General features: G+C 40.8%; 1 protein-coding gene across 4 annotated transcripts; it reads right to left on the bottom strand.

The window, feature by feature from the left end:
- Positions 1-24441, bottom strand: LOC146319749 (far upstream element-binding protein 3-like). 4 transcript variants are annotated; one of them, XM_084727785.1, is made up of 19 exons: positions 24282-24441; positions 17530-17638; positions 16392-16425; positions 16058-16107; positions 14602-14673; positions 13829-13886; positions 13570-13732; positions 13377-13475; positions 9572-9673; positions 9359-9476; positions 8877-8977; positions 8635-8773; positions 6168-6328; positions 5348-5418; positions 4811-4896; positions 4337-4405; positions 2805-2876; positions 1111-1208; positions 1-748 (listed from the first exon to the last, which is right to left on the bottom strand). In XM_084727785.1, exons 1-19 carry the CDS (start codon positions 24372-24374, stop codon positions 740-742), a joined length of 1704 nt encoding a protein of 567 aa, XP_084583911.1. In that variant the 5' UTR covers positions 24375-24441; the 3' UTR covers positions 1-739. The 4 variants fall into 4 exon arrangements, with proteins under 4 accessions (XP_084583911.1, XP_084583912.1, XP_084583913.1 ...); XM_084727786.1 differs by having other exon boundaries at positions 9359-9461; XM_084727787.1 differs by lacking the exon at positions 4337-4405.
- Between the last annotated feature and the right edge of the window lie 1219 nt (positions 24442-25660).

Genomic DNA, 25660 nt, shown 5'->3' with positions numbered 1-25660 from the left:
CAATATAAATCGTCATTTATTCATCATTACATCATAAAAACTAAAGAATCACTATAGAGATACAGATATAAGAACTATCATCAAACCAAAAGAAAACAATAAACGCGTCATTGCACCTCCAAGATGGCGACTTAACAGGAAAAATTAGATCGAGAACAAACAGACCCAGCGAGCACAAATTTAGTACAAAAAACAGTTTTGTCTCTGACGGTAAAACATTAAATTTCCATCTGACGCTATTAAAATATTTCTATGCCAAAATAAAAAAAATAACTGAGAGTCAACACACATAATCTGACGCATGCTTTTAAACATTACCATAAACAAAATAATAATAATAATAATAATAATATCTGATTTTCTTACTCAAGACTGCTAAGCCTTATACCGTTTTCTTATTGGAAAATAAAACTAGACAAAATATAGATTATACTGGATTTTTTTTTTTGTTCAAAGCCACACTGATACATCTTTAAGTTCAAGTTTGATAAAAAACAAAACAAAAAGAAAAACCAGGTCTACACTGTGGAGAGACCAGAGGCTAGTCCAAAAAAATCTGCCCGACAAAATATCAACTTTGTAAGGTTAAAAAACAGAAAGAAAAGAGTTCGTGATTTTTCAGTTAATCCTTAGTTTTTCTCTACAAAAGGAAGGAGGAAGCGGCAGAGCGTTGCTAGGAAACCCCGATTCGGTTGCCGTCGACGACCATCCGAGGCCTTCACCGGTGAGGGAGGAGCCTCTAGTGATCCTAAAGAGACAGGAAATGACATCATTGTTTACCGTTTTTCCTCACTGGTGGTTCCTGAACAAGCAGAAAATCTTGTTTCAGGAACTTTTTGATGTATATGACAAACCAGAACCTGCAACAGGTGAACTGCAGGTCTGAAACACAGGAAGTGTTGAGCTTAGATTAACAGCATAATGCAGTAACTTTAACAGGACAAACTGGAGCGAAAGAGAGGCTTCAATCTTAAATGTGACACTTACACTACAGAGGGAGTTAGAAAAAAAGGCCTGGTACCTCTGCAGTCAAGGTTAATAAAGGTTCTGGTCACTATTTGAGGAAATATGGTGAGGTTGCAGGTTTCTGACCAGCGTCCTGTGAGTTACCTGTATCTGGGCAGGGTTCCACAGGTAGGGCTGCTGTCTGTAGTATTCTGCTAACGCTGCAGTGTAGTCTGGCACCGAACTCTGCTGAGACGACTGACCTGCAGACACACAGACCAACATGAAGAAGTTGGTTAACTCTCTCTGAGGAGACTCTGAGAAGACAGATACTTCATGAGTCTGGACAGTGGCGTCTCTCAGAAACATGAAGCTGGCCTGGCTGGGTGACTCGTCTCAAGTCCGCTGCACTGATCGAGTCCCTGCGCTTCCTTTTCCCACGTTACTGAGTGTATTTCTGTCATCTATCATGTCGATATACCTGCTGTTTTTCACCATCTGCTAAAAATAATTAGGGGACACGTACTCATCACAGTATAACACCACGTCAAGTAAACGTGTGTGATATCGATCTGTCCAGTTACAAAGTGTAAGCGACTGTGAATCAGTTTCACCTGCAGGTGGACAGGAGAGGCAACAGCAAGACAACCCTGAAAAGAGGGAATGGTTTTGCAGGTGGTGGCCGCAGACTGTTTCTCTCTCCTAATCCTTCCTGGCTGAGCGTGAGGTGGGACCTGCAGCCCATTCAGGATGCACAGGATGGCACATCTATACAGTCCAGCACGAGAAGAAGACGAGTATGGAGGAGACGGGCCATTACAGGGGGAGAACTGGACTGGGCCGTAGAGGGGCAACAACCCAGCAGCGTGACCACTATCTGCTCCCAGCAGCCAGCTGGAACCCTACAAAATGACGAGGTGATGAGAATGATGAGGCTATGAGAGCCCGACGTCCTCTAATGAGACCCGTACTCACAGCTCCGCCCCATGCAGCTCGACTGGCGTTTGTCAGAGAACACCAGAATTGTCAGGATCCCCACTGGCGCCTCGTTCTCTTCACAGATGACAGCAGGTTCACAATGAGCACATGTGACAATCATGAAACAGTCTGGAGACACCGTGGCAAAAGTGAGGCTGCCTGTAACGTCATCCAGTATGAGCGGTTTGGGTCAGCGATGGGTCATGATGAATCCAAGTCCAATATTCTCTCTCTTTTAACTCTGTATTTGGTCTCCTCCACCTCCTGAGGGAAAGATCCGACTCTTTAGCTGCTAAATGCTCCACTGTGTTCACCAGCATGTCTCGAACTGTGTCCGTCTGCTGTCTGTTGGAGTTCAGTGGCTGTTTCTCTGAAAGCAATGCTATGAGAGCGCTGAGAGAAAATCAGAAAAGGAAAGTTGAAACACCTCTCATCTGTTTCCCAGGCAACTTTCAGCCCCTCCAGGATTTTCACGGCCTTTTCTGGGATTGTTGTGGCCTAAAATATCAAAACATTGATTCGGTTCACTGAGACGTACATATATGACGTTTATGCAGGGGACTGATCTGATTGGCGGCACTCACAAGGAGCATCGTAGATTAGTCAAATTAGTGGAAAAGTTTTGGACAAACTCGCCACGTTACTCAGAATTCACAGGACTGCTGCGACACAACATCACAACTTCCTGCAGGGACCGAACATAAACAACCGCCTTAGTGGTGGAGGACGACGTTCTTTCACCTCTTCTGAATGTTTTTCAGGTAAGAAATTTAAAAAGACAGAAATTATATATAAACAATATATTAAATATGTTTATAAAACCATTTTAATTTTCATGTGTGTTGTTATTTACTGTACATTTAGACAGACAGATGTCATACTTTGTTTCTTGTAGTAGTCCTCCCAGGCCTTACTGTAGTCTGTCATCAAGCTCTGAGGCTGGTTCTGCTGACCTACAGACACAAACACACAGTCAGTCTGACAGAGTTCACACTGAACCACAAATCACAACATTTATTAAACATATTCACTCAGTTCTAGAGGCCTGAGAGGAAAACTGAGTTCACATAAAACACAAAGTGACTTTTAAAGGTGGAATCACCTGCTGCTCTCAACACCAACCTGTTTAAATCTGATTTTAATGTTTAATGTGTCCTTTTTATTTATTTCTTAGCTTGTTTTTATCCTCTGTTTACTTTATACTGTTCTCTAGTTCTTGTTGCTGTGATGTACAGAAACACTCCAGCGTTCAGCATTAAATCTGAATCTAACAGGCTTTTTCGGGATTGGTGCAACTTAAAAACGTCTGATTTCACGGCAGCTTTTCTAAAAAACTGTGATGCTTTTAGGCTTTTTTTTGTGATGAAGCTGTGGGACCAAGAGAAAACTGCAAAAAAATAAGTTTTGTGTAATTCATTAAAAAAGAAGAACAGAATAATAAAAGTGCACCTGGAGGCAAAGTCTCTCTCAAACTCAGTAAAAACATCCAAAATTATTTAAAAAAAAATAAGTGTACTGGACATTAGGGCTGAACAATTATTAGAATTTTTATTGAAATCACAACATGCTCTACTGCAAAACTGTAGGAGGTGAAATGTTTGTTAAAGGCAAAATGTTTGTGAAAATACCATTTTTAATTAAATATTGTTGTACTGCAGAGGCGTCCTGTTCTACACATCAGATTCTACAGACGTTATTTAACATCTTTGATTTGTACAGATCAATGCCAAATTCACATCATAACCATTTTAATATGTTTGTCAATGAAAATGAAAACGATGATGTAAAAATTATTATTCCTTCTAATATCACAACTGCAATATCAGTCAAACTGATCGCAATCAGGTATTTTTTCAAAATCGTTCAGCCCTTCTGAACATTGATAAATGTCAATAATAAAGTATGTAAAATCCTGCAGATGCACTTCTTCATTTACAAATAAAGCATTTTTTTTTCTGCAACTTTCCGATGCTCCCTTCACTGCAAAAAAAAAAAACACCTAAAAACACTGCAACACGCGTCACAAAAGCTGCTGTGAAACCAAACATTTTAGGCTGCAACAATTCCTAAAAAAGTGTGTGTGAAATTGTGGCTGCAGGATGGATTTATTATCTCGGCAAAGAAAACACACTCACTGACACGGATTAGAACACATTTGAGAGAAATAAATCTTTAATGTGCGAGTCAGAGATCTTTGACTTCAACTGATGAAACATGGGAGCAAAAACACCGACACACTGATCAGACAGGAAGGGACACACACACACACACACACACACACACACACACACTTTAGATGAACCTGAGACTCTTATCTCACTGCTCTAACATGAAAACACCTCTGTGTGTGTGTGTGTGTGTGTGTGTGTGTGTGTGTGTGTGTGTGTGTGTGTGTGTGTGTGTGTGGACTTGCCTAGCTTCTTATAGTACTGCTCCCATGCTTTAGAGTAGTCCATCTGTCCTGTCTGAGCCATACTGTGACCTACACACACACAGACACACAAACACACACACACAAAGAGAGTCTTAACTGTTGAAGTCAAACCCAAGTGTGTGTTTACGTGTGTGTGTGTGTGTTTACATGTGTGTGTGTGTGTCACAAACTGAGAACTCTTCCATCCTCTTTGTTTTAAACACTGTGCAGCTCTTTGCAGCAAACTGATTTCTTCCGTATTTGTTGGTTGTAAATGTCTATTATTATGTTGATGGTTCATGACTTTAACAAAATACCAGGACACATTCCTTTTATGGAAAAACCTACTTATCAATAAAGCTGGTTTTGATCAGCTGTGAGATGTTAGTCTGATCAGGCCTGATTATCAACAGACAGAGTGTGTATGTGTGTGTGTGTACAGTATATAAGTGTGTGTGTGTGCGTGTGTGTTACCAGGGTCTTGTTGTCCAGGGTTCTGCCAGCTGGTCTGATAGGTGTTTCCCCAAACTCCAGTCAGGAAGGTCTGACCACTGCCACAGCTTCACAGACACACACAGACACACACACAGATCAATAAAACACACTCCACACACACATACAGAACATCTACAAACACACACTTCATATCGACTGATTCTGATTCTCAGTAACGAGGTCAAATGTTTGGTTGGTCCTGAATCCCACAGTGTGTCTGCTGCTACGAACCAACCAATCAGAACCCAGCAGGAGATGGTGCGGAATCCACTGGGCGATGACACGTTGTAAACGCCAGTTTTCAATAAAGTTTTAACATGTTTTGTTGTTTGGCTGCAGACAGAATTGTAATGTGTCTCTGCTGCATGTTTGTTTCATGTTTATTTCCACTCTGGGGTCTTCAATTCTGCAGTCAGTCATCAATAATCAATCACAAACTGTGTGTGTGTGTGTGTGTGTGTGTGTGTGTGTGTGTGTGTGTGTGTGTGTGTGTGTGTGTGTGTGTGTGTGTCTTACTTCTGGTGTGTAGCAGGACCCTGGGTGAAGGGGCTGAAGCCAAAACCTCCGTTACTCATAATACCTGAACCCTGCAGAGCAGAGCAGAGCAGAGAGAGACAATTTATGTTGTTAAATACATTCTACCTTAAATCAGTCCAAACATTTAAATCATTCCACCTTAAATATGCTGCCACTTCACACCATCATATAAACATCGATAGCATCTCTATGCATCGACTGTACAGTGGTGAGATTTCAGTTAGTTTGAAGTTAAAATGTTTCCTGGTGTGTTTTTGTCAGAAATTCAGTCACTTAAATTGCATGATTTTTGAATGGAGTTTGGTGACACTGAGCTGAATTGTGGAATTCTTTAGTTTTAAACCACATACAGTTTTTATTTAGCAAGTGTTTTTTTGCGACACATCTGTTTCTGTGAGATCGTTCCTTCAATCCAATTTGATAAAAGCTGGAGTTGACACAGATTTGAACCAATATTAGTATTAGATATCAATACCGACTGGATATCAGACTGATGTCACTGATCCACAGTGTACAATCTAAACTCTTTACAAATGATAAATATGCAATAATGCAATTACAAACTAATAACCAAAACGTTGCAGCACACATTAGTCAGTGATTAAAACAGTTCTACAAAGTCTACATATTTTTTGTCAGAGTGAAACAAACCAGCAGGTTCAGGTTCAGACTCAGAGCTAATAAATCTGGACTGTGACGACTTCAAACTGGATGAGGAGGTGTGTTTGCCGCAGGTCTGTCTGACGAGCACAAGGTTTCAGTTAGTGTCACTGTACTGAGGTGCGTTTGTTTTGCGTACCCCGATCTTGTCGTCTATGAGCTGGCGGGCCAGGTCCATCTGCTGGGCGGTGCCTCTGATGGTGAAGACCCGGGTGTTGGGGTCGGTGGAGGGGGGAGGGTTCCTCTGCAGCTCCACATGAGCTCCAGACTGCTGGTTAATACTCTTAATGGTTTCTCCTCCTGCAGACACACACAGCAGATCGTACAGGTGTGACGACTCCACACACACCGACACAAACTCAACTGTTCTACATACAGTCAAATCAGAGTCGTTCATATTCTGAGCACTGCTCACACTCGCAAAAAACCTTAATGCACATATAAAAGTTGGTGAATGTGTAATGTTTCTTTGGTCAATAAAAATATTGATTAAAGTCCAAGATGACGTCCTCAAATGTCTTGTTTTGTCCACAACTCAAAGATATTCAGTTTACTGTCAGAGAGGAAAGAAAGCAGAAAATATTCACATTTAAGAAGCTGAAATTAGAGACTTTGGACTTTTTTTCCCCCAAAAATGATTATCGAAACGATTATTGATAAACGATTATCAAAATAGTTGGCAATTAATTTAATATATTTGTTATCTAATCTTGTTTTAATTAAACTATTTTTTGTTCATTTTTAACTCAATCTGATGCCTGAAATTAAAAAATCATTTGTTTACATGACACTGCTGTGAAAAGGCGTTACTGAATGTGTGTGTGTGTGTGTGTGTGTGTGTGTGTGTGTGTGTGTGTGTGTGTGTAGACAGCAGGACATTCATCAGCATTGTCCAATAGAAAGTCCTGCCAAACAACAGACAACCACATACACACGCACATGCGTGCGTGTGCACGCACGCACGCACACACACACACACACACACACACACACACACACACACACACACACACACACACACACACACACACACACACCATATGGTGTCTAAACTTTGGAGCACTTGACATTTCTTTTTTCTGTCGCTTTTATTTTGGAAGCTGCTGCTCGACCCTCTTGACCTCCACACACACGCACACGCACGCACACACACACGCACGCACACACACACACACACACACACACACACACACACACTCACACACAGGCTGGTGAATGGCTGACGTCTTTAAGAGGTTCTTTAGAGACGCTGATGGAGCTCTCATCCTGGATCTTTGTTGTGTTTCAGGCTGCAGGTATCAGAGTTCAAATAAAGACTCATTAAATCCTCTGACGAATCTTCTGTTCACTTCTTCTTTAGATTAACAGAAACACAAGCCGTGTTTCTGGGGTTGCACCTGACGAGTATTTCTGAAACAATTTATCTGAATAATTATTTCAATTAATCTATCGATTAATACACTGGTTCCCAAGCTTTTTTCCTTGAAGTGTGTTTGTTTGGTTCAGACTCCAACAAATGTCACATCATCATGATTGAAATAGCTTTTTTTTTGTTTCAGTAAAAATTAAAATGATCATGAAAACTAATCTTATCACAGATCAATCACAATTACTTTGATGATACTGAAATTGTGATTATTAAACATGATTATTCATTGATTAGAAAACATCATATGTGTTTAGTGAAGTTTTTTTAACACGATGACTTTGAACTTTCAATATAACTGAAGTGAAAAACAAGAAATAAATGAAAATAAATAATGCGGCGTCAGCTCGTCTCTCTCTCTCTGGCAGTGTAACTCAGCAGCGTCCTGTCACGTCGTGTTTTATCTTTCTTCTCGACCAAGCGCTGCCTTTCTGTCGTCTTCTACAAGTTGTTTCAAATTCAATCAACACAAACTGAAACTGAAACTGACTGGAGAGGAAGGGTGCGCTACATTTACAACACAAGACAAAACACAACATGCCAGCAGAGCGCGCAGCACATCAACTATTTTATGTCCATTATCTTGTTTCAATGACTGTGGGAAGCCAATTGACCCTTTGCTAAGCTCCGCCTCCAAACAGCAACTGTCCAATCATAGGACTTATTTTTGAACCTATTTATCAAGTCTTTTCTGTAACAATTATTTTCATTATCAATGAATCTATTGATCATTTACTCTATTGTCCAAGATGACGTCCTCAAATGTCTTGTTTTGTCCTCAACTCAAAGATATTCAGTTTACTGTCAGAGAGGAAAGAAACCAGAAAATATTCACATTTAAGAAGCTGAAATCACAGAATTTAGACTTTTTTTTCCCTAAAAAATGACTCAAACTGATTAATCGACAAGCAAATTAGTTGACGATTAATTGATTATAATCAGTGACTGAATATGCTGACTTTTATGTTTACACCATCATCACATTAATAAACTCTGTAATACTGCAGCGCACACACACACACACACACACACACACACACACACACACACACACACACACACACACCTTTACATTCTTTACGTCTGGCACACAGGTGGGAACACAGTTTAATGTTCCTGAACACAAACGCATCACGAGACACCGACTCTGAATCAAGTTCAGGCAGATTTCTCCTCCTACCTTTGCCGATGACCAGGCCACACTTGTCAGCAGGGATGGTGTAGGTCACTTCCTGTAGGGGACCAGGAGAGCCCATAGTCCAATCACCACGACCTCTGACCCTCCCACCCCGCAGGGCGGAGCCGAAACCATCACGCTCCTAAAGAAAAAAAAAAACACACACACACAATGTGAAGAGGAATACTGTGTACAAAATCATGTCTTTGTGTGTGTGTGTGTGTGTGTGTGTGTGTGTGTGTTACCTGTGCAGTCTGGATGAGCTCATTGATGAGGTGGACAGCATGCTGACAGCGGTCTGGCTGACCCATCACCATGGCAACACGCTCCGGACTGATTCCATCATCTGCAGGAGACACACTCAGAGGTCAAACTGGATAATAATAATTTACACAGAGCTATTTAATCTGGATTTTTACTGGTGTAAACAGACGAGTTTAAATCTGAGTTATACTGTCGTAAACAGACCTGGTTTTAATATAGACTACACTTGTATAAACTGAATCAAATCAGCGTCAACAGACTGTCAACCTGGTTTATGCTAGTGTAAACAGACTAGTAGTGAACTGTATAACTGGTGAAAATAGACCAGACTGAAGCCGATTTATACTGGTGTAAATGGTAGTGTTCTCAACTGGATTATACTGGTGTAAACAGACCAGTTTAATACAAATACTGGTGACTAGTTTAAACAGGATTAAGGTGGATTATACTAGTGTAAACAGACCTGCTTTAAACTGGATTCGGACTCCTGCATCATTCTGGATCTTCTTGATCATTTCTCCGTTCCTGCCGATCACGATGCCCACAGCAAACCGAGGAACAGGAACCTGCAGAGGGACAGACTAGACATGAATGTACCTTTTAAGTAGTGATTCAATGGACACTCAGACATGCTAACTGCTAACACAGTGTGTGTGTTTGTTTCTGTATGTCGTACGTCCAGGTTGGTTCCTCCCAGCCGAGCGCTGAAGTCGTTGCGTCCTGACCTGAAGTCTCCGTCCTTCTCCCTGATCACCTCCAACACCAACTCCCTTGCTGCCTGAAGGTGCAAAAGAGATTTGGAATTATTTTCTGTCTTTTCTTACTTCTTCACGGGGCTCTTTGATTGGTCCAGACTTGTTTTTATTGTTTGATGAGCTAAGGAATTATGTCAGTGCTGGTTTGAATACTGTGTTTTTCACTGCAAAGTAAAATAAATTGATGATGTGTTGCTGACATTTGCAGTTTGATAACTGGTGAGATGAAACTGTTGTAGAACTTTGCAGGACAAATCACAGCAGTGTGAACCGGCCCATCTAGCACGACGCAAGTCAGGTGACTGTGTCGCCTGTGACTCGGCTTGTCAAGTCACCAGTAGCTGGTTTTAGGATGTAGGGCATTTCGACATTCAATTCCATTCAAAACTGTGACAGTATGGATTTTTTCTGACCGTAGTGACAAAGCAACATATTCCTGTGGAATGGCAGTTTACCACGTCTGCCTTAATAATTACATTTTATTTGACTTATTTGATGCATGCTGTCATTAGCACAGCATAGCTCCTTCAAGGAATGTGTAGCATGTAATGTATGTGCAGCGTGTACACGAAGCAGAACGAGCAGCAGAACGAGCGGCAGACTGACAGCAGAAATTTACATTAAACTGAACACTAAGTTGTCAGTGTGGCAGTAAATGTACAGTTCAGGTAACATTGTGTCAGCTAATAAACACTGCAGCTTAAAAGTGACAGGAAGTGAGGTATGCAGGAAAGGCTAACATTAAGCTAATGGTTATGCTACAGTTTTACAATGTCCGCTCGTTTCCCTTTCAGAAGCCCTGAACTGCGGGGTCTTCTTGAAGGTGCGGTAAAATAAATCCAACACTGAATGTCTTCTGTAGTTATTTATCCATTTCTCCATGTTTAAAACAGTTGTTGTTGTTAGCCGCCAGCAATCCCAAGATGCCTTAGGTTGAGTGTGTCAACCAATCAGAGGCTGTTTCTACCTTGTGTGTGACAGCATTGAACTCAACATGAGATTAACCCTTCAAAATAAAATTTCCAGCAATGACAGTTCCTCCAACTATAAAAGTTTGCAGCTTGGCTCTTAACTGCCTCCAAAAACGTGACGATATTATTATCTTATCTTATATTGGCTACCTGCATCTTTTAGAATGATACTTTTACTCACTTTAAAGGTCGTGTCTGGTACAGTACGTCCCTGCTACTCGCCTCCTATGACCAAACACCCACATTACGTACTTTAATAACCAACACTTGGTTTTTATGTTCGTATATTGCCTTGCTCTGTTTTATCTACAGAACTCTGTCAACTCTTTCAACAGCCAATCAGCTTTTAGTGCTGTCAGCTGGTTGTGTCTGTATGACAACGTCACCGCTCACTCTTTCCTCTGCTCCGCTACGTCACCGTCACTCTGCAGCTCACTCTGCTCAACCACACACTTCCTTTCATGTTTTTCGCTGTTTCACCAACACCAGAAATGCAACTGTCTCAGTAACTCGCTGCCACTGAGCTCAGCGTCAAGACCACCTAAAGTGAGACCACGTCAGACTGAGACAAGACCAAGTCCCATCACATCTGTATTAGAAATGAGTCAAGTGTTTGGTTCATTTGAAGCAGGAGGTTTTACAACCAATCACAGTACTGATCAGACGATACACAGACAGTTATCCTGAGATATCCTCACAGCGGGTCACGACTGGTCTTGACATCAAATCCAGAATCCTCTTTGATTAAAGAAAATCAAAACGATGTATTTTTCCGATGTTTATCCATCGAGATCAGTGATTCCCTGCAGCTGGACATTCACAGGTCATGAAAAATAAAATGTTTGTTTTTTTTTTATTTTCACTGTTTCACTTTTAATTTATTTTTTTTAGTATTTTATTCTCTTTAAGGTGTGTGTTTTGTGCCCAGTTGTGCATCATTGTGGCTATTTGTGTTCTTTAAAACACAACTTAATAAAAAGTAAATAACAAAAAAGGGTTCATTTATTTGTTACACCGTATTTGGTGACCTTTCACATCAACACCAGAAAATATTTTATCGGCAAAATTAGTGTTGTGTTGACTGTCGAAGATTATCAGATGTCAGACAGTTTATATGACGGCAGTAACATGGCACTCAGCTTGAGGAGCTCAAAGCATCAACAAAATACATCTGAAACAGTCAAACAGTGTCTTTTTCCAAAAATCATGACCGGGCTAGTCAAGATACTCCACAGACCTCGTTGTGAGCAGTTTTGTGTAGGAACTACTTTCTTTCTGCAGTAGAATCTACTGGAAGTACTTTCTTTTCTACTAGAATGAAAGTAGTTCCTGCATGTAACTGCTCATAACAAATTCTGTGGATTATTTGAGAAACAGGAGTTTCTGGAAAGAGACACTGCTGCTGAGTTTTTCCAAATGGATTTTTGTCTCTTTGATGGGAAAAAATATGTCATTGTGATTATTTTGACTGACATTGCAATTGCGGTATGATTGGCTATATTAGAAGTAATGATAATTTTTACATCACTATTCTTACTTTGACTGAAATCTGTGGCAAACAAATATGTTTTAAGTCTGTAGAAGCTGATGTGTAGGACATGACTTCTCTGCCTCAACACATTTATTCACTTAAACGCACATTTAAATATGTGTTTTTGATGTGGGGGTGAACTGTCCCTTTTAGACCGAGACCTTCAAAAAATAGTTTCAAGATCAGGACTGATCTTGAGTTCTACAAAACCACACAAATGACACCCAGCTCCTGAAAATCCTGCAGTTAGAGACAGCTGTTGCTATGGAGATGATACACCGTCTCGTCCAGTCATGTGGTTGTAAACCGGCAGGTTTTCAGAACGCTGCAGACCAGACTTGCCAACCTTATTCTTGCGTTTGTCCGTTTTATAGTTTATGCATGGCTTTTAAATAAGTAGGTAAATACTCTTCTGTTTCATTCAGCCCTCAGACACGCTGCAGTCATAATGAATCCAGACAACTTCCTCATGTAGATTGGACTGACAGTTGTTCCAGTTATATTGGTGGACAATTATTTACCTGTTTCCATCACATTATTTTACACCACGTGGATCCTCATATTTATATTCTGAATAGGAAACATGAGGTACCGTGCAACATGTAAATCACCAGTTCAAGCTGATGGGTGCTATGACGCGCAACTACACATGCAAAATGAGGACTGCAGTCCAAACAGCAAGTTGGAGCCACTGACTGTATATTAAATAGGTTGAAATGCTATTTAATATACAGTCTGAGGTTGAAGTGAGTTGTTTCCCTCCACCCCCTCCTCCCCAGACTGAAGTGCTGCAGGAGCTCTGCAGGAGGCTGGAAACAAAAGCCCACTGCTCTTAAAATACACACTCTGCAGTCTGAGCTCAGTGAGACTGTCTGTCTGTCTGTCTGCCTGTCTGCCTGCAGCAGTGACACTGCCTGTCTCACTGCTGCCAAACTACATTAACAGGTTTATCAATTTAAGCCTTACAAGCTTCTACTCCTTTTAAAAGATTATTAATGATTTCTTACTACTCATAAACAAACTTCAAAGTTTCAAAGGAGAACACCATAGCTGCAGTGTTGTTCTCCATGAAGAAAGTATTTCAGATTCTGATGACCTATCATGCTCATTTTATGATTTATTACGGTGAATATATTAGAGATTTCTCCTTTAAGACATTTTAGGACCTTTTAAGGACCCGTATCCACCCTGTTCCAGACTACAAACATCTGTCTGTGTGTGTACCTGCACTTTGTACGGGTCTCCAGAGATGCGAAGAGGTTTGTCGGCTCCTGTCGGCATCGGACCGTCCTGGATCATCATCATCTTCACACCCGCTCTCTCCTAACACACACACGCACACACACACCACATACATCAGTTATTAAAGGTGCAGACACCTCAGCAGCAGCAGGTGTACTTCCTGTCAGTCACTCACCTGCAGCTGTTTGATGGTGTCTCCGCCTCGGCCAATCACCAGCCCCACCTTACTGGCTGGGATCAGCATCTCCTGCACAGAGGCACCACCCTCTCCGTCACCATGGAAACCCGGACCATTTCTACAGCGATCCACGATCTGGACCAGCAGCCGCTTCGCCTGCCTGTAAACACACACAAACACACACACAGAGAAGTGAGCAGCAGGTGGAGGTGAGGAGGTGACATCATCAGAGGAAGTGAAGGTGGATGTAACTCACTCGATGCTCTCTGGAGTTCCGGTCAGGGAACATGGCCGCTCCATGAGACCTCCGCTGTCTGGACACACACGGACACGGACACGGACACAGACACAGACACAGACACAGACACAGACACACACACACACACACAGTGTGATCACAGTTTCTTCTGTGTACCTGCAGTAAATCAACGTGTGTGTTTTCTTTCTCAAACACACTCAGCTGGTTGTTCTGGTCTTTCTGGAAACTGTCTCAAACTGTCAAACTTTAAAATTCAAGACTTCAGAGTCGGGACAATATGGATTTTTTTCTTTTCTTTGTTTTTTTTTCAGCTGATACTGATAACTGACCCTTCGCTAAGCCCCACCCTCCTTAGTTACTGTTGCTACGACTGCTTAACTTTACACTCTCACACTGCTTTTATGCAGTTTACAGTGATAAAGGCGGCAGATTTAACATCGAAATTGTGGCTAACTGTTGAAACACGAGGTCTGTGATTCCTTAGAGACATAAACAAAAACAGATTCTCATTTCTACCATCCAGAGAAATGGAAAGCTTGACAGACCGAGTTATGGTTGCTAAGCTATGATTGGAGAGTTGCTGTTTGGAGGCGGTGCTTAGCAAAGGGTCAGTTACATGCTGCCTGTGGCCAATACCAATAATGTAACAGCTGAAGCAGCTGCTGAAGATATGAAGAGCAGAAGAGGAAAATATTTGCACAAATTAATTAACATCCACAACTGAGGAGCTCCACTGGAGCAAAACGTGTCTAAAAAGACTTCAGTCTCACCGGCAGCAATCTGGATTTTGCAGCCAGACTCCAACTGGATCCTGGTGATCTGTTCACCTCCTCTTCCAATGACTGCAGGAGGAACAGAGGAGAAACGAGCTCACCGTCTTTCTCATCAACGTTATGGATCAACATTTTACAAAGTCTGACTGGATTCTAGATCAGAGTCAGGTGTAGAGCTGCAATGATTAATTCATTAATCAATGTGCTGATCAAAAAAAATTAGTTGCCAATTAGTGTGATAATTGATTGATCATATCTGTCGTTTTTCAAGCAGTAATTTAGAAGATACACACAGATGCAGGCTATCACTCACATTTTAGTGGACAAAATACTTTTTGATGTACAGGCTACAAACTTTTACAGTCACAGAACGTAAGAATCAATTTACACTGAAAAATAAAACTGAGGGAACTCAACATTTCAAGGCAAGGCACTGAAATAGATTTTTGAGCTCAACTTAAACTCTTGAGCTTTGAAACAAACTTTAAAAAGTTTTGCCAGCCTATAATCTTTAGTTGAGATAATTCACTCTTCTTCTTTGGATAAACTTAAATCTTCATGTCAACAAAAGTTCTGTGGTCGGTAAAACTTTCAAAACTCAACAATCTGTTGCAGGACACTGCCTTGAAATTTTGAGTTTTCTCAAATTTTGCTTTTTTACAGTGCAGACCTACATCAATGATAAACGAAAAGGACTGAAGGTTCTCGGTTAATCGCTGAAAACCCAATAGTGAAGATTTAGATCAGTTGAAATCGATGATTATTGATCAATCACGTGTTGTGTGCTACAAAGTGTGAAAGTGTTTAAGGTAATAAAATTAGTGTGTTACAGATACGACCACTGATGTTTTCAAAAATATTAATGCTCGGGCTGAAAATTTGGTACATTTTCACCAAACTTGAAAATATTAATAACTGATTAATCATTAGAAACTAACACGATACTGACTGCATGTTTTTTACTTTCTTTTTAAGTTTCCCTCTTGATTATCGATTAATTAGTTAAATTCTTCACATCTATTGATCAATTAATGACTCATCATTTACATCCCTAATCAACACATTGAGACTTGATGAATAATCACCATTAATGTGGATACAAAGATCACATGGATCAAGGTGAATAATTAGTAAAAGTAAGTTCAGACAATGACGTCACTTTAAAAGACAACACTTACGCCATATCACGACATAAGACGATATCTAGTTTCATATCATGATATGATCAATATATTGAGAGGAAAAGGTTAAAAGGTTCTAATTAGTTTTATAGATTAAGAATCGACACAAAAAGGATGAAAATTATGAAAAAAGATCAACCGAGAGTCAAACTGGAATGTAGTTTTTCCAGAGTTCATATCAGCTGCTTTTAACAACTGAAATCTGATTGGACGGCGGAGCCTTCAGACTCCTGAGCAGCAGGAAGGACTGAGAGGTGGGAGGTCATACTCACTGAAGCCAACCATCCTGTCGGGGACCTTGTAATCCTCTGTGATTACCCTGCTGCAAAACACACACACACACACACACAAACATCCTGGTCACATGGAGAACACACCACCACAGTGTGTGTGTGTGTATCAATAAGTGATTATGTTTATGATGATGACTGTAGGAGGACGGATCTATAAACACTTATCTACTGTTTCACACTGATGTGTATTTGCAAACAAGACGATGATGCTGAACACACGTCATTATCTGTTTCCCTGCTGTGTGTGTGTGTGTGTGTGTGTGTGTGTGTGTGTGTGTGTGTGTGTGTAATCAATAAGAACTGCTGGTCGTACCTTTGATGCCCCATGGCTGCTAGCTGGTTACCTACTGAGGCACAGAGACAGAGATTAGACATGAATTCATTTTCAGTCTCTAAGTGATCTGATGGAGCTGCTGACCAAAGTCAACACACACGTTTCTCCGACACCACAGAAGAAGAAGAAGAAAAGGACCATGGTTCTAGTTTCCACAGCAGCAGTACAAGCGACAACTGGACTGATGTTACTCTAATAAATCCCATAAAAAGACCAAAACCACCGATGTGTTAGTCCTCACAAATATATCAAAATGATTTGTTTAAAACAACGGGCCTAGTAATCCTCTAAAATTCCTGAAAATTGTAGTTTTAAGTTCCGGTTAAAGGTTCTAGGTAAGGCGACATTCTAACGCGGGTGAAAACATCGTGTTTGTGGGAAAGAAAAGGTTCTAGCTCAGGTCAGTAGTTGCAGGTGAAGTTAAAAGGTTGCAAGTTAAGCAACAGGTACAAAATCAGGTCAAAAGATAAAGCTCAGGTTGAAGGTTCTTGGTTGGGTAGAAGGTTCTGGGTTAAATGTTGGGGTCTGGCTCAAGTGAGAAGGTTCTATCTTAGGTGGCAGGTTCTAGATTAAGTGAATGGTTCTAGCTCAGATTAAAAGTTCTTGGTTGGGTGGAAGGTTGAATGGAAGGTTCTGCCTCACATAAAAATACTCTAGGTCAGGTGATGGTTCTATGTGGAGGTTTCTAGCTCAAGCTAAAGGTCATTGTTTGGGTTAAGGTTCTAGGTTCAGCAGAAGGGTCTACTTCAAATGAAAAGACTTCATGTTGGGCAGCAGGTTCTAGATTTGGTGAATGAGTCTAGGTCAGGTTGAAGTTTTGGTTAAGAGTTCTGTGTTAAATGGTTGGATCTGGCTCAAGTGAAAAGGCTCTAGGTCAGCTGGTAGGTTCTAGATTAAATGCAGGGTTCTAACTCAGGTTGAAGGTTCTTGGTTGGTTAAAGGTACGGGGTTCCATGAAAGGGTTTAGCTCAAGTAAAAAGTCTGTAGGGCACACGATAGTTTTGTAGATTAGATGGAGGGTTCTAGGTCGGGTATCAGATTCAAGGATAGTTGGAGGGTTCTATCGCAGGCTGAGACTTCAGACTTCACACCCCCCCCCCCCACCCCCCCTCCTCACCTCCGTCCTCTCCTGGTCGTTTCTGGCCGGGGTAGTACAGCGAGGGCTCGACACTTCCTGAGGAGCTGTTGAGGTGGGACATGGATTCTCCGCCAATCTTTCCCACCATCTGACAGACACACAGACAGAAAGAAACGGCAACGTTAAATCAGATTAAGTTCTGTGTCAAGACGAAGTCTAAAGTTAAAGTCAAGACCAACAAGTCATTAGTTTAAAATCACGTTCAAGTCCCATGTCAAGATCAACAAGCCCACAATCAACTCCCAGATAAAGGCAAACAAGTTCAAAGGCAAATCTGGGGTCAAGACCAACAAGAACCAACTCAAATCCAAAGTTAAAGACAAGTCCAAAGTCCCAAGTCAAATCTAAAACTGAGACTAACAAGTTCCATGTCAAGACTATCAACTACCAAGTACAGACCTACAAGTCCAAAGTCCGATCCCAAGTTGAAACTAATAAGTCTAAAGTTCCAAATTAAGGCTGACAAGTCCCAAGACAAGATCAACAAGCCTCAAATCAAGTCACAGGTAAAGACAAATAAGTTTCAGGTCAAAGCTGGGGTCAAGATCAACAAGTCCCGAGTCAAATCCCAAGGTATGAATGCATCCAAAGACCAACAAGTCCCAAATCAAGCCTTGGTTCAAGACGAACAAGTGCCAACTCAAATCTCAAGTTGAAGATAAGTCCAAAGTCCTAAGTCAAATCTCAAGCTGAGACTAACAAGTTCCAAGCCAAGACCAAGTCTAAAATCAGAAAAGATTACATCCAGAGGCAAGACTAAGTTCAACATGCCTCAACTCAAGTCCAAAGTTGAGACCACCAAGTCCAAATTCAGTCTAGTCATGATGAGGCCTACACAAAACTTAGACTTTTTTTTTTTTTACAAAATAACAGTAATAATGAGACTGAAGACCAAAAGTGAAGTTTAGTCTGAGTCATGTGACTTTTAAAAAGAACAATCAGCCATTAAACTAAATTTATCATGAAAACAAAAGTGAAAATGAGTTTGAATGAAACTAAAGACAGTTTGTCCTGAGGTTGTGTTCATGGCGTCCAGGTGAACGTCCTGTTGATCTGCTGATGTTCCAGCAGAGCTCATGATGAGTGTGAATCAGCTGTTCTCTTCCTCCCTCCTCGCTCTCTGACCAGGAAGGCTCCTAATAAGGTTCCTTGTTTGGCTGCAGACGCACTGAGTTCCTGCAGAGTCGAGTTGGAGCGAACACACCGCACATGCTCAGTCTGTTCGACATGTTTAAAAGATCCTACTGGAGACGTCCCGGGCAGATCCTACAGGTCAGTAGATCAGTACCAGGACTATCCAGGCATATTTTCATGGATTCATGCAGAATCCATTCTTTACTGTGTCTTTACTGGATTCTACTGCCTTTTTTGCTGTACTGCTGACAGTTAACAGTAGGGTTCTAACATTATATACAGAACAGGGCCGCACAATCAATCGCAATAAAATCGCAATTTGGCCAAGAGCAGTATCAAAATTACAGAACCAAACCACAATTTTTTGAAAAAGGAGAAAAGTGTGAGAAAGATCTCCAGACGGATGTTTGGTTCAGACCTCAGTAAATATCATATCATCACGAACATGAAAATTGTAAAGCAAAACACACACATTTTACAATTGCAACGTCAATCAAAGTAATTGCAATATGACTTTTTTTACCAACTGGTGGAGCCCCAACACAGAAAACCATGATACTGCAATAAAAAAATGTCTCAATACCGTAGCAGACTGTGACAACATTTACTAAAATATCACATTGTTAATCATTTTATTTTATTATTTAAAATTTATTTTATAAAACAACTGCTGATGGCTTGTTTTGTTTTGCAGTTTTATCAACAGGATTCAAACATTCACTTCCAGAAACAACAACTGCCAACATCTGGGACCTTTGACAGCAGGAGGAAGAAATCTTTTGTTTTATACAAAGAAAAGACGCTGCATACATCAGATTTATTATTTTAAAAGGGTTTTAATCAACTAGTTAATTTTTAGTTAAAAATACTCAAAACAATTCATTGATTATCAAAATAGTTGTCAATTAATTGATGAATTGTTGCAGCTCTGATCAGCAGCGGCACAAAGTCAACCAGACGATACAAACAGCTGCTGGTCTGTTGTTGAAGTCGTCTGCTCTGTCAGACGCAGCAAAATGTTTGTGAACATCAGAATTTAAGGTGGATTTTATTTTGAAGGCCAGTTATTCCTCCAGATATGAGCGTCAGACCTGCTGTTTTCAGTCTATTGACTGCAGAGTCACTGAGTCAACAGCACCGCAGCTCGTTCACAGATATTAGCTTATAGCTGCTAGCTGACCTCACCTTGGCCAAGAACACACTGCAACAAATACTGCCAACAACACACACATACACACACACACACACACACACACACACACACACACACACACACACACACACACACACAGAGGGAGGTAACCTTGAGTGTCTTCGTGATAAAAAAGAAGAGAACAGAGCAGCAGAGAGACCTGTGGAGGAATCAGCTGCTCTCAACAAACTTTCATACACGACGACCTGCACTCTGAATCACTGCTACACCTGTCCACACCTGCCTACACCCACTCACACCCGCCTACACCTCCTCACACCCACCCACACCTGCTCACACCTGCCTACACCCACTCACACCCGCCTACACCTCCTCACACCCACCCACACCTGCTCACACCTGCCTACACCCGTTCACACCTGCTCACACCTGCTCACACCTGCCTACACCCGTTCACACCTGCTCACACCTGCTCACACCTGCCTACACCCGTTCACACCTGCTCACACCTGCCTACACCCACTCACACCTGCTCACACCTGCCCACACCCACTCACACCCACCCACACCCGCTCACACCTGCTCACACCTGCCTACACCCACTCACACCCACCCACACCCGTTCACACCCGTTCACACCCACTCACACCCATTCACACCCACCCACACCCGTTCACACCCGTTCACACCCGCTCACACCTGCTCACACCTGCTCACACCTGCCTACACCCGTTCACACCAAGCCACATGACGATTTTGATAAAATTTGGATGAGTTGTGCAGCAGCGTCTCCTGCCCGTTTCTGCTCTGTGCTTTGTGAACAGTTCTAAAGTCGAGATGCTGGAAAAATAAAATCCCACATTTAAGGTTGGAAGGAGAAACACGCCTACTTTTAAACTTCATGAACAACTTTGGATATCAGCAGGTTTTTGGATACTTCAGGGCTCAATAATAAGTCTTTTCCAACTTTGGGTAGAATTCTGCCTGACCGGTGGTGGAATATTCATTTTCATGAGCCATGTGAACATCTTAGTACAAATACTGTCTTTTTTTTAAATACAAATCAAAAGTGAAAGATTTTGCACATGTAAACAATCAGTGAGGTTAAACACAGACAGAGACCAACCTGAGCCCAAATCTGGCCCCCTGTGCTGCAGCTACAGACGCTGCACAGACACACAGGGCGGATGGATACACTGTTGTTCAATAAGAAATAGTTCCAGCACACAACTCCTCATAAAACTACAAACTGTAGTTCTTACATTCTGTTCCAAACTGTGCAGATGAATCCTGGTTGTAAACGGTCACCTTCAATCTCTGAGCAGTTAAAGTTTGACACAGTCGCACCTGATTGATTGATTGATTGATTGAACAATCAATAATCTGCCAGGTCAGAAACTCTGATCGTCTGTCTGCAGTTTAAGCTGATCACTGATCAAATTTCACAACATGGCTGCTGTCCTGTTAGAATAATCTGTAGTCAGCTTGTTTTAAAACCACTGGAGTATTTTTACATGTGGAGGTTTTGAGATTTATCTATCCTTTATTTTATTGATTGATCGAGGAACTTTTTGGCTGATAAAATGTCAGAAAACAGTGAAAATCAGTATTTTCCCATAGTCCAAGACCAACACAATCGTCGTAAGGACCTGCTTTTCAAGTCTTTCCTGTAATGATTGATTTCATTCATAGTTGTTTAGTCCATAAAATGTCAAAATGTAAATGTAAAGAGGACGTCATCAGACACCAGAAGGAAACCAGAAAATATTAAGGAAGGTAGAATCAGAGAATTTGGACTTTTTGTTTTTCTTAAAAACGACTCACGCACATTAATCAGTTATCTGAAACTCTACAGCCAGTGTTTGGTTTGTCTCGTCTAGGACACCGTAGAAACATGGCGGCTCAACATGGCAGGTGTCACAATACCGGGATTTTAAAATACAAAAATTTAAAAAATGATACTCGATATACTATACTCATACATGTAATATTCAGTCCTGCAGAATTTCACAGGCTGTTTTAGGGACTGTTGCAGCCTAAATACTTTTATCTCACAGCAGCTTTTCTAAAAAAAAAAAAAAGAAACGCAAATGTTTTTGGGATTAACTGCAGGAGCAAACTTGTTCCAGGGAGAACAAACACTGTTCTGAGGGTTCCACCTAACCTCAACAAAACGCTTCTTCAGAACCACAAGTAAAGTAAAATAATAATAATGATAATAATAGTAAAGAAGAGACCTGAGTGGTTTTATTCATACGTGCATGTTTGACGAGCGCACAGCTGTGATTGGTGGATCTTGTGGGAAGCTACGATGATTCGTCAAATTCGCAGAAAAGTTGCAGTAATTGGACAAAATGACAAGGTCGTGCAGAATTCACAGAGATTGGTTGAAATATGAAACGCGCAGAGTATTGATAAATGTCAAAATCATTAAATTAATCAACAAGTATTGTGATAATCAATCTGTTTGAACCATTTTTAAGAAAAAGTCTAAATTCTACTTCACATTCTATCCATTTTTCAATTAATAAGATTGTGACAGGATTAATTTATCAATTAATCTTTTTGAGTCATTTTTAATTTAAAAAAAGGTTAAAAATTTGAGACATCTGTGGACGATGATCGACATTATTCATTTTCTAACATTTTACATAAATAGAGCTGCAATGATTGATTAGTAACTGATTATTTGAATAATTAGCAACTAATCTGAGAATCGATCAATCCGTTTTGGCCACTTTCAGGAAAAAAGTCAAAATTCTCTCATTTCAGCTTCTTAAATGTGAATGTTTTCTGGTTTTCAAGAACGTCCTCTTGACACTTACATTTTTGTCATTTTATGGACCAAACAACTAATTGATTAATCAAGAAAATGATCAGCAGATTAGCACTCCACATGTCTGAACCCTTTTTTTAAAGTCTTTCCTGTAACAATTATCTGGGATCTATTTTTTTAAGTGAAAGGATGAATTAATCAAGAAAATAAATGTTGGCCGCAGCCCTGATTAGTTCAGAAATCTGTTCTTCCATCGCGTTGAAGAACTACGGCGGCCGCAAAACTCGTGCAAAACATGGAAATCTGTACCTAAAGCCAGTGTTTTGTTTGTCTGCTCAGGGCTACTGTAGAAACATGGCGGCTCCCTCTGTAGACAAAAATGTCTCATGTCAGTTTCCTGTAGCGCTGCAACAATTAACCAAACAATTGATTGTTAAATTAATTTGCTGACTGTCTTGATAATCGATTAATCAGTTTGAGTCGTTTTTTAAGGGAAAAAGTCTGAATGCTCTGATCTCAGCTTCTTAAACGTGAATATTTTCTGGTTTCCGAGGACGTTCTCTTTACATTTTTGACATTTTAACGACCAAACAACTAACTGATTAATCATAATCGTGTCAGAGAACCTGACCAACAGTCTGTGAAAAACATGAAAGTCAGTATGTTGAGTCAGTGTTTGGTTTGTCCATTCTGGGCTACTGTAGAAAGATGGCGGCCTCCATGTTGGAGGAGCTGCTCCCTCTGTAAATATAAAGAAATGTCTCATTCTAAAGGCAACAAAAACACAAGTTTCAAAACACACGGATGAACATTGAAAACATGTCTGACTTATTGTGACATTAAATCTGACAGACTGGACCTTTAAATTAGTTTATGAAGTTGACTTGAAACATCTGAACTGAAACATTTCACTTTAAAGACTGAAACACCTGCATGGACTCACACACACACACACACACACACACACACACTGAGGTGGTTTAACGTCCTGTCTGTCTGTCTGTCTGTCTGTCTCTATAGGAAGCAGACACACCTCCAGCCGGCTGTATATGGCTGTGAGGCTGTTGCATAACGTCAGCCTCGTTTCAACCAACTTACAGTAAACAGCAGCCTGTAAGGGAGGGGGGGTTCCAGCTTTAAGACAGTGTGGACAGGCTGGTTTCACTGTGTCCCCCCTCCCTACCTGGACGGTCCACCTTCCACTGTGGGACATTAAAACAGACTTTAAACTGTGTCCTCAGTGTTTCTGTCCGTGTTTCTGTCCCGCTGTCCAACAGGTTGTCTCCCCGCTGCCTCTGTGACACGTGTGGACAAACTTCTGTCCCGCTCCCCCCTCTTCTTCCTCCCTCCTCCCCGGTCCCCCTGCGCTCCCCTCCGGCTGACAGCTCCACAAACTCCCCCTAAACTCCCTGCAGGACCGGACAAAGTGTCCCGAACCACCAACTCCGAACTGCTCCAACTGCTAGTTAGCATGCTACACTGAGTGTGTGTGTGAGAGAGTGTGTGTGTGAGTGTGTGAGTGTGTGTGTGAGTGTGTGTTGACGGAGCTGAAGTTCGGAGCAGCAGCAGCTCAACACGGAGGAATTCGAATAAAAGTGCTTTGTGTCGGTGTAAACGGCCCGGTGGTGCCCGGGCCGGGTGTGTGCGGACCCCCCGGGTTGTTGTTACCTGCCGGGCTCTCTGTAACACATCGGCCAGGCCGTCTGACTTCAGCCCCGGCTGGTTCATCGAGGCCTGTCCCTGCACCAGCTCCGCCATCATAGCGCCACTAGCTAGCCGTTAGCCGTTAGCTGTTAGCCGGATTAGCTCGGGCTGCTAACTGAGCTGAAGCTGCTGTCAGAGAGCGGCGATAGAGGGAAGAGGTCTCACTCCGAGGGTTTTTTAGAAAACAAAAGGAAGTAGATCTCAGAAAATACAAATATTTTCTCAGAGGGAATTGTTATATTTATATCACTATATACTACAAAATAGTGTTATATTTACAACTTAGATTTTATGTTCAGTGGTATCAGCTCTCTGATGTGTGTCGCTTTGGATAAAACTGTCTGCTGAATAAAACTAAGAGTACAAGAAAATATGAAATTGTAAATTTCAATAAATAAATAAATTACTTACAAAAACCAACACAGTTTATATAAAAGTTTGCATTAAATTAATCAGATCTGACTGAAGGTATTTGATTTATTCACACTGACTCAAAATGATAGAAAAACATTGGAATTAAATGCAACACCTCACATTAAACTTATGAAAATTTACAAAATAAATTTTGGGGTCAGTTATTTTTTGGGGGTGAACATTTTCTGTAAACCTGCAACAATTAATCGAATAATCGATGATTAAAGTAATTGCAAACTATTTTGATAATCAATTCATCAGTTTAAGTGATTTTTTTTTTTTTTTTTTATGAGAACGTCCTCTTGGCATTTACATTTTTGACATTTTATGGACCAAATGTCCAAAATCTTTTTAAATGCCACAAAAATGATAGAATTCAATACAACAGATGAGCAAACGTGCACAGTACAAAAAGTCACGGTGAATACTGTGAAACTCTGTCGCTGCAGCTGAAGCAGTACATTTGTCAAGCTGATCAATAATTATGTCTGTGTTAATTAAATCGAACGTTTCCCTGAATGAATATCAGCCTGAAATTTAACCAGGAATTAAAACATGTAGTTTGTGGGATACACTGTAAAACAAAATGCTCAAATTAATTAACTAAATTAACTGAAAAATATTGAATGCCAGTATAATTTTATTTCTTTTGTGTTTATTAAACTCATCATGTTCAATGAATGAGACAAAATCGCTCCTGAAACACAAACATTTTAATCTAAATATTTATTACTATATTGAATTCACTGAAAACGAAATAATGTATTAATTATCTGTAATCAAAGAATACATGTAACACTTTTTTTTTAGTACTGCTGAGTTATTTGGTTTTTACAGTGTATGTGGTATAATTTGGATTTTATTTGCTCCAATAACTCAACCTGAAAATAGAGGTTTTATTTTTCTACCAGTCACCATGGTAACCGTTT

Source organism: Lutjanus erythropterus, chromosome 10, assembly GCF_056507025.1.
Source record: "Lutjanus erythropterus isolate fLutEry1 chromosome 10, fLutEry1.hap2, whole genome shotgun sequence".
NCBI classification, from domain to species: domain Eukaryota; kingdom Metazoa; phylum Chordata; class Actinopteri; order Lutjaniformes; family Lutjanidae; genus Lutjanus; species Lutjanus erythropterus.
Note: the sequence above shows the minus strand (reverse complement) of the source record. Positions and strands in the feature narration are given on the sequence as shown.

Bases quoted from the DNA above. Each gene is read 5' to 3' on its own strand.
- LOC146319749 (XM_084727785.1), bottom strand. From the start codon at position 24,374: ATGATGGCGGAGCTGGTGCAGGGACAGGCCTCGATGAACCAGCCGGGG. The intron at 9,477-9,571 runs GTACGACATACA...ATTCATGTCTAG, and splicing joins TGGGAGGAACCAACCTGGAC to TCTGTCCCTCTGCAGGTTCC. The intron at 4,897-5,347 runs GTAAGACACACA...GTGTCTGTGAAG, and splicing joins GGTCCTGCTACACACCAGAA to CTGTGGCAGTGGTCAGACCT.